This window comes from Gymnoscopelus braueri (genome assembly GCF_963280865.1).
Source record: "Gymnoscopelus braueri genome assembly, chromosome: 16".
Lineage (NCBI taxonomy): Eukaryota > Metazoa > Chordata > Actinopteri > Myctophiformes > Myctophidae > Gymnoscopelus > Gymnoscopelus braueri.
The window spans coordinates 37,437,916-37,447,915 of NC_137616.1; the positions used below are offsets into that span (position 1 = coordinate 37,437,916).

Below are 10,000 nucleotides of genomic sequence, written 5' to 3' on the forward strand. Positions count from 1 at the left end.
CGTCCAGTGAGAAACGTTCCGCGGTGCAAAAATAGGTGCGATTAAAATGCGTAAATGTTTTTAACGCGATAATTTTTCTGTAATTAATTGATCGAAATTAACGCGATAAAGTCCCGGCCCTAGTAATTAGCAAAGCAAAATATCCTAGTCATGCTGTCGGGGGAGTTGTCAGAGAACCCGTTGTACCTGTCTGTCCATATAGATGGAGATCTCTGTATGTCTTTGTCTACCCAAATATGGAGGTTTCTGTATTCACAATGCCAGATAATCCCCACACCAAGAGAGTAAAAAAGAAAAAAACGTTTCAGTCATTATTCAGTCCGACTTCACTGTAGCCTATAGTAGCCTTTTCATAAATGATATTTGTACTTGGGCTGTCCTGAAAGTTTATAATATTTAGAGAAATGTAAAGTTTCAAATACAAAAGTAGTAGTAGTAGTAGTTGTGAATTAGCAAACGGGACATTTAGACTGAATGTTTCCTTTATCCTCTTGCGCTAATGCACACAACTGTTTTGCCAGGTTTTATTTTTGTTGTTTCTCATAAGCGTGCATCCGTTGTCCGTCAACAACACAGCCGTCTGTGCCTTGACTTCAGTGCGCTGACTCTCTCCCCCCCCCCGCCCCCCCCCGCCCCCTTGCGCTTCATCAACACAGCAACCAGGAGTCGTCAGTTCAACAATGAATGGGGGACTGCAGGTAGACAGACAGGGCTTTAAGCAGGAGGTGGCTGCCAAGGATTGGATGACATGACTCAGGGGGAGGTGATGAATATGCAGAATATGATCGGCCATCATACGTTGATGCATGGTCCAATCAGGGAAGGCGATGAGGCAGAGTATAATTTGGCATGATTCCTGGATGCATGGACCAATCAGGGAAGGTTGATGAGGCAGAATATGATTGGGCACATACTGTACGTGCATACGTGCATTGGACCAATCAAGCGAAGGTGATGAGGCAGAATATGATTGGGCGAGATGCGCGGATGCATGGGCCAATCAGGGAAGGTGATGAGGCAGAATAATAGATTGTGCATGATTCCTGGATGCATTGGGCCAATCAGGGAAGTTTGATGAGGCGGCGTGTGATTGAGCAAGAGTCTTGGATGAATGGGCCAATCAGGACTGGACCCAGTGTTCGAGGGCAGCAATCAAGACAGCAAGGAAAGACAACAACCCAATAAATACACGACATGTAACAGTCACACAGGAAAACCTGTCCAGGCTGACCCGGGCTATGCTAGGCTGGCACACTCCCTTCTAGAGCTCGGGGTGGTTTAATCGGGGCTAATTACCTCCTCGGTGTAACTTGCACACTTTCAATAAAGATTTAATTATAGCACGGATTAATTATTAACCCATTGATACCTGGAACGCATCTGTGTCACTTTAGATTTCTTTAGGCTATTCAAAAATAGCAGATATACAAGCTCATAGCGCGGCACCGAGTGCCGCGCTATGAACTTGTAGATCTGCTATTTTTGAAAAACCGAGATTTTTTTTTTTTTTTTTTTCTCAATTTTTTTTTAGGATTTAGAAGACATTTCTAGAATCTTCTCAGGTCTTAGTGGGTTAAACAGGCTGATCAGTTCAGTTTAGTTCACGTACTGTAGCGGAGCGGTTTCTTCAGCCGAAACCAGCCCCGCAATGCCTGCGGTGGGTGCTGTGACGGGGAGGGAGAGAGAGAGAGAGAACAGGGAGCTGTGCCATTGTGTGCGGTGCTCAGCCACCCGAGGTGGAGGGCTTCCTGGCAGACGTCTGCTGTGTGTCCCCTGGTGCGTGGCCGTGGGACCCTGCTGTGTGAGGCGGGGGGGGGGGGGAGGACGCAGGATGAATGGGCCATGAAGTTCTCAGGCTCTTAGTATTGTGTCTGAGCGAACAAGGCTTCACTCGCTTGTCTCACCCCTTGCTCTCTCTATCCCTTCACCCCTGCACCTCTCCATCCCTTCGCCCCCTCCACACTTCCACCCGTCCCGTCCCCCCCGTCCACCCGAAACCCCCCCTGTCTTCGTGGGAAGTGTGAGGGGAAAGTGAGATGTCACTGACCTGTGCACACAGTCGCATATGACACTCTCTAAATCGAAGCATGGCGCTGCATATTGATTGGCACGTGTGCACCATTCCAAATCTCTGACTGACATTTGTAAACTGAGCCAGCTCCTTCTCCACACTCCACTGAGCCACAGTGACAGAGAGTTTTCTATCGTCTATGCCAGAATTAATCAACGGGTTTCCAGCCGTTTCGTATAGGAAGTTTCTCATTTTCTCTTTGAAAAGTTGTTGGCAATTGACATTTTTTGTTCTTTTTAAATAACTTGAAAATAAATAAGATTGTCATGAGCGGTTGACTGAGCAATTAATGGAAATTCTTTAATGGAATTTTGGGCCTTTCTTTTTTTTTCCTTTTTTTTTTTTTTTAAAGTGAGAGGCACTTTTGAAAACGGCTAATACCCTTTTCACATTTTAATTATAGAGTACAAGAGAGCAATCAGGGGGCAGAATCCACATAAAGTTAACCCATTAAGACCGGGAACGCATCTGGGTGTCATTTTTAGATTTCTTTGGCTATTCAAAAATAGCAGATATACAAGCTCATAGCGCGGCACCGATAGCGCTAGTATATCTGCTATTTTTGAAAAATCGTGAAAATTAGTGGCAAAATCCTGGATTATATATTTTTTAAAGCGAACATTTGTAAAATATTTAGTTCCAGGAACCCCCAGAAGCAAAGATTTGAGTTACAAATGTCTGCCAAAAAAATTAAAAATTTGCACAACTTTTCATGATTTTTCGCTATGAGCTTGTATATTTGCTATTTTTGAATAGCCCAACGAAATCTAAAAATGACAAACAGATGCGTTCCCGGTCTTAAAGAGTTAATGCAATTAATGTTTTAAAGCCGCTCACGAGCATTGAGACCTGTGTGAATCCAAGAGCATGTTGTGCCCTGCTAATGAGAGTCTCTGTGTATTTAATCACATATTCAAGTGAAAAAGACTAGTTTCACATCACCACCACTGTAAACAAAGAAGAAGAGAGATGTGTGACAGGCTGTAATCGGAGCCCCCCAGCGAAGAGGTCGCCCCTCATTAAGGCCTCGCTGATCTATCCGCTGATCTGATTAATAATATCATAAATATGCAGTCGTATTGGACCTAATCAAACAGTATGAGTTATTCCAATTCCATCAACCCTAGTTTCTCAGATTGATCCCTCGGTAGCAGCTAGGGAGCTGCAAACAGCGGGAAAAAATGAAGACCGCGGAGCTGCTCCCGATTGGCTCAGGGATTGATGTGAATTATGCATCGAGGTGGCCTCCATATCATTTCTCTCTCTCTCTCTCTCCCTTTGCTCTCTCCTTCCCCTCTCGTCCGTCCACCTCTGCAATCTGTCTCGCTCTCTCTCTCTCTCTGTTTGTCCGTTTCCTCTCTCTTCTCGCCCCCCCCCCCCTCCTCCCTCATCCACATTATGCACAGACTCTTTCTCGCTACACATTATATTAGCAGGGCCCGGTCCAAGTAGAACCAGGCTCTTTTGTGTGCTGCGATTCAGCCTTTGGCTCCTTGGCAGCAATGGCAGGTTATTTTTGGAGCAGGGGGACTAAGAGGGGGCACGAGGGGAGCTGCAGGAAGACCGGGAGCAGGGGAGATATCGGGCAAGGAGGGAGGCATGGGGCCAGGTCCAATATGGCTGCATATTTATAAGATTAATCAGATCAGCTCCGAGACTCCTCTGTCCCGGGCAGTGACCTAGAGAGGGCCTCGCTTACAATAATAATCTAGCGCCTTGGTTCTTGCCTTGGTGTGGAGAAAATGGTTGGCTCGGAGTTTCTGGGTAAACACAGACTCCTACATGTATATAGTTTGTAAGTTTATAGTACGTACTTACTTACTCTCGGCTCACAGATTCACAGATGCTTGTTCGGCGGATTGGTACACTAAATCCGTCCTAGTCTTATTACCGCTGTGATCTCAGAGGCAAATAGATTCATAGGAAGCCCTTTTCTGTGTGTTATCCGAAAGTGAAAGCCTGGAGGCCAAAACAAACGTTGACCAGCGGAGAGTGTCCACGGCGTGGAGAGGGTTGCGTCCAGGTGTTCCAGTTGGTTTCTGCACGCAATAGTAAACATAAGTAGCACATAATTTAGCACTGATGAAAGTTGAGGACTGCAATTGTTTCCTGCTTTTTCACATTAGCATATTTATGTATTTATTTATTTTGCTCTGACATTTGCATTGATCTCAGTAGTTGGACATGTTTTTTTTCTGAGGATTCCTTGCCCAAGGACATTGTTGTGCGGTTATCTCTACTGCCAACCAATGCATCCAAGACAACTTGTTGATGCTCCAAGCACTACCACGGGCCCAGTGTCCTAGTATTGATCTCTGTTACCAAGACAAAAAGAAGCCACAAACCCAATTCTCAGCAACAAAAGTAACTTTTTATTTTGAAGATGAACATGGAAATGCAATTGATAATTTTCTCCCTCCCTTCTACTGTTTCTTTTTCTCTCTCTCTCTCTCTCTCTCTCTCTCTCTCTCTCTCTCTCTCTCTCTCTCTCTCTCTCTCTCTCTCTCTCTCTCTCTCCCCTTCTCTCTCTCTCTCTCTCTCTCTCTCTCTCTCTCTCTCAGGTCCCCCTTGGGCTCCGTCGGTAGCCGCGGTGAGCCAGCCCAGCCTCCTGCCACACAGCTACGGCCTCCCCCAGCCTCCCTCCTTCAGCCACAGCGTGACGGTCCAGTCCCCCGTCATCGGAGTGACCCCGTCCATCCAGACGCCCATGCACCCCCCTCACCACCACCCCCTCATGACGGCCCACTTCCAGCTGCCGCCGCACTCCAGCCACAGCCAGCAGCAGCAGCCTCCCTCCATGGTGCTGAGCATGCCCGGCCATTCCCCGTACCCCTCGGCGGGCCACCCCTCCCCCCACACCGCCCCGGCCAATCACGTAGTTCATCCGAACCCTCATAGCGTGATGGGGAACGGCCACTTGACCCCCCACCCCGCCCACCACCCCCTCATTCAGCCCCCGGCGTTGCCTCTCACGAATGGCCAGGCGGCGGCGGCGCAGGGCCAGTCCACAGCGGTGGGCGCGGCCTGTCAGGATGGTCCCAACAACGGCCTTCAGATGCTACGGACGGTCGGCATGGGGAAGTACGAGTTCAGCGATCCGGGACATCCCAAAGGTAAGGGCCGGTGGCCAGCCTCTGCTGCTGGTGGAACATCTTTAACGTAAAGTTTGTAAAAAAGGCTCTCGCCGTCAGTGTGAGAAAGAGTACAGTACTTAACCCATTGAGACCTGGGACGCATCTGTGCCATTTTTAAGATTTGAGCAAAAAAAAATAATTACACTTTGGCTATTCAAAAATAGCAGATCTACAAGCTCATAGCGCGGCACTCATCGAGCTTGTAAATCGAGAAAATGTGTGCAAATTAATATATTTATATTATTTTAAAAGCGAACATTTGTAACTCAAATCTTTGCTTCTGGGGGTCCCTGGAACAAAACAGCCAAATACATATCATTTTGGGGGTCCTTGGACATGAAACAGTTTGAGAACCACTGATATAGAAACATCATATTTTTTCAGAAAACTGTTAGGATTTAGAAGACATTTGTAGAATCGGCTTTAGGTCTTAATGGGTTAAAACAAAACATTTTCAACCTGTTACACTCGTGCACACCCCTTTGATACACTAGCCACGGAGCCTTCCAGAGGCTAAAGCCAGGTGGTTTTGAACCAGAGCTCAGTAGCACGCCCGAGAGAGGGTGTCAGCCGTTAGATTGATGTGCTGCGAGCTATTTTCTTTTTTTTTAGATTCCCAGTGACCTCTGCTCAAGCCGAGTCACGTGGCGGTCCATGTCGGAATGAAACGCACACACACACACACACACACACACACACACACAGACGTCGGCTTGTATGCCGGAGCGCCTTCTCATGCCAGAACTCATAAACAGGGGCACGAACACTTCTGGCAAGAGGTTGTTAAAATACAGTTTGCAACCGGAGCCAATTCAGTTGAAAGCTTCAACCAAGGTCACAGACAACTGTTGTGCTTTCAGACCGGCCCGGCAGCTGGCCGCCACTGAAAATGTGTACCCCTGCACAGTATACTGTATTGCACAAAGTACACACCATAGCAGTTATACATAACTCATCTTCACCCGTCACACAGTGGACAGCAGCAGTGGTTGTCGCTTTAACCCATTAAGGCCTGAGGTTCCGATTCTACAAATGTCTTCTAAATCCCAACAGTTTTCAAAGAAACTTATGTTTCTACTGTATATCAGTGGTTCTCAGACTTTTTCATAATTGTCAAGGACCCCCAAAATTATATGCATTTGGCCGCGGACCCCCATCTATATTTTGTTCCAGGGACCCCCATAAGCAAAGATTTGAGTTAAAAATGTTCGCTTTAAAATAATTTATATATTCAAAGATTTGCACACATTTTCATGATTTTTCAAAAATAGTAGATCTACAAGCTCGTAGCGCGGCACTCGGTGCCGCGCTATGAGCTTGTAGATCTGCTATTTTTGAATAGCCAAAGTGTAAAATAATTCTTTTTAGCTCAAATCAAAAAATTAAACCGATGCGTTCCAGGTCTTAATGGGTTGAGCAATTTTTTAAATACAGACACACACACACACACACACACACACACACACACACACACACACACACACACACACACACACACACACACACACACACACACACACACACACACACACACACACCTAGCATGTTTAATGAATGCTAGATGTAACATTTTGAACTGACATGAATCTTTTACACATGCATGCTGTATATGACGCAGCTTTCGTTCATGACTCTCACACTTCTCACTGTGCTGTTTCTGGAGCCTTGTTGTTGACTTGTGTTTCTCAGAGTCTCTAAGCTGTAAATTGGTGTTTGGTTTAACCTTGGAGTTTATGATGCAGGGCCCTAGGAACAGATGTTCACAATTCCCTGACCAATTTTCACATTTAATGAAGCTTTTAATTTTGGTTTAGATTGTGTGTGTGTGTGTGTGTGTGTGTGTGTGTGTGTGTGTGTGTGTGTGTGTGTGTGTGTGTGTGTGTGTGTGTGTGTGTGTGTGTGTGTGTGTGTGTGTGTGTGTGTGTGTGTGTGTGTGTGTGTGTGTGTGTGTGTGTGTGTGTGTGTGTGTGTGTGTGTGTGTGTTCTTGTTTGTTTTTAGCTCCTTACTAATTTTTAACAATAAAATGCCTGCAAATGAGCTCGTAGACCTGATGCAAAAAAGCAATTATATCTTGCTGGCTGGCGGTGATATGTTGAAGTAAGGCGGCAGGTGAAAATGGAAAAAGCTAATTAGACGGGCTGCGTTGGTCCAACATGTCTTCACCTTATGACAGTTTGCCGTCTCCCCACGCCATCTTGGACGGAGTGCCTTGAGCCATTATCTGTGATTGCCCTAAAAAAACATATATAAAAAAAAACAGCATTTAAGCCGAGCCATTATACACCTCCGTTTGACAGAAAGGGGAAATAAAGACTGCAGCCTTGTTAAGCATTCAGTAGCCCCGGCGCTCACACAATGACTATTATTATTCTTTATTTTAGCATTTTTCCATATCGTGTCGCGCTTACTGCTTATGCACGAATGTGCACAGGGCTGCCGTCTGGCATTCTTATCAGCAGCTTTGGAGAGGGTGGAAATTGAGAAACGGCAGAAGCGGCTGCAGACAATAAGCTTTTATGAGTTGTCAGAACGTCACGCGGCTGTACAGTGCCGTGTGTACTTGAGATCCTGTTCAGACCTCTCTGAAGGTCAAACCATGGAACAGAGGCGCTTTAAATGCACGTCTTGTCTGCATTTTTCCGCCCCTTTTCCGCCTTAGAGAGACGTCAGCGGGTGTGTCACCGTGCCGAGGTCAACGGGGACAATGGAGGTAGAGGTGGGCACAGCTAGCGCCTCATGCCAGTGAATTAGCAGTTGTCACATCTCCTCTCAACAAGCCCCGTCGAGTGGCATGGGGACCTCTCCAGCGTGAAGACCACTTAACCTTGCAGACACAATCACCGCTATATTTACTCTCTTGTGCTGTCTGTCTCTCTTTCTCTCTCTGTTTCTCTCTGTCTCTTTCTTGCTCCTGCCATTCTGTCTTCATCTCTCTCTCTCTCTCTCTCTCTCTCTCTCTCTCTCTCTCTCTCTCTCTCTCTCTCTCTCTCTCTCTCTCTCTCTCTCTCTCTCTCTCTCTCTCTCTCTCTCTATAACTCAGTAGCAGAGGCAGAAGGTTTTTTCTTCTTTCTTTTTTTTCCTTTCTGAAGTGACAAGCCCTCACACTTGTCATGCATTCTGTTCTAAATCACGGGAGTTAACACCGCATACCAATGGGGCGCTTTGCTGCTGACTTAGCATCACTGCTGAGTGAGCATGGTGCTGAAACGTGCAAACAGAGGTGTGGGTGCCTCACCCTCTCTCTAGCTGTACTGTTAGAGATGTGTCGCAACCCATGCTGCTTTGCATTTTTACGGCATGTGGATGCTTTGTTATGGGAGGTGGCAGTAATGCTGTGGTTTGTGATGAGAGACGAGAGACGAGAAAGCACCGACTGATTTAGGGTCAGTTTCAGTCCAGCCCTTTTGGAGAAATTATGGATGGGATAGCAAGGTATAGGTATTCTCTCTCTCGCTCTCTCTCTTTCGCACTCGCACTCGCACTTACACACACACACACACACACACACTCGCACTCACACACACACACTCATTTTCTGGCCTAGACTTTATGATTCCTTCAGGGGTATTCTATTGCTCAAATGCAATAAAACGTGAACATAAAGATATTACAGGGATCATCACCACTCTCACACATTTGCCCTCTGACCCTCGTCGTACCATGTGAACACGCGCACACACACACACACACACACACACACACACACACACACACACACACACACACACACACACACACACACACACACACAGATAGATGCTGAGATTAGGGATGCAATGCGCAATCCCTCTGCGAGTCATTTAAAATATCCTTAAAATGGCTGCAGTAATTAAATATATCATTTGAAAGAACACACAGTAATTAACAGATGAAAAAAAATATGAGTAGTCCTGCCCCACTCATGCCTTCTTCATAGTAGGCTACTCTGGCCTTAAAAACAAGTAGAATCAAACTATTGCCTCTGCAATATTTTCTTTATACTAAAAGGGTAAGATGTATAGTGGATGAACTGCTGCATTTTCAGAGCCGGACTGAGAATATGTTGACCTGGGGGCTTTGTCCAGTTGTAGGTCATTGGAGGAGCTCATTGGAGTAGCTGGCCAATTAGCTGGATTTACTGCGGAGGATTCCAACCCCTCTCTGTGGTGGTGGGCAGGAACTTTACCCCTCTATTGGATGGGCGGAGCTAATACAGTAGGTGGAGCTGCATCTATAGGTGAAGATGACATGTGGAAGTGATGAGTGGATCGATGTGATTGGTAGATGTAATACAGTAGGTGAAGATGATTGGTACTGTAGAGGAGGTGAGAGATGGGGGAGGTGATAGGTAGATGGAGGAGGTGAGATGGAGACGATAGATAGATGAGGTGTGATACAGTAGGAGGAGGTGATAGATCATACATGGGCAACTGGCGGCCCGGGGGCCACATGCGGCCCACACCTTCACTTAATGCGGCCCGCAGGCTAATATCGGAATACTGATATATCATTGATTTCAGCTGTTACAATTCCAAACATGCAAACATGACCTGCTTTAATTACGTCTTATTAGTAGCTTAATGACTAGTATTAAAATGCTATTGTATTTTTATGTCCAATGTATTCATAAAGTTAACATAAGTATAACTAAATATATTTGAAATTAAATAACCATGTTACTTTTCAGGATTTCAATAAAAAAATAGCACAAAAAAAATCAGTATTCCAATTAAAAAATAGCAGATCTAAAAGCTCAAACCGTTTTGAGCTTGTAGATCAGCTATTTTAGCTACTTTTGTGTGACATAGAATGGCG

General features: G+C 45.8%; 1 protein-coding gene across 2 annotated transcripts in view; it reads left to right on the plus strand.

Moving 5' to 3' along the window:
• The window catches only part of klhl29 (kelch like family member 29), a 356,868-nt gene that overhangs the window by 175,185 nt on the left and 171,683 nt on the right, over window positions 1-10,000 (plus strand). For both annotated transcript variants that reach the window (XM_080452938.1, XM_080452939.1), the window contains one exon: window positions 4,633-5,184. In XM_080452938.1, the coding sequence (XP_080309064.1) occupies window positions 4,633-5,184 (552 nt within the window). The remainder of the gene's footprint in view (window positions 1-4,632; window positions 5,185-10,000) is intronic.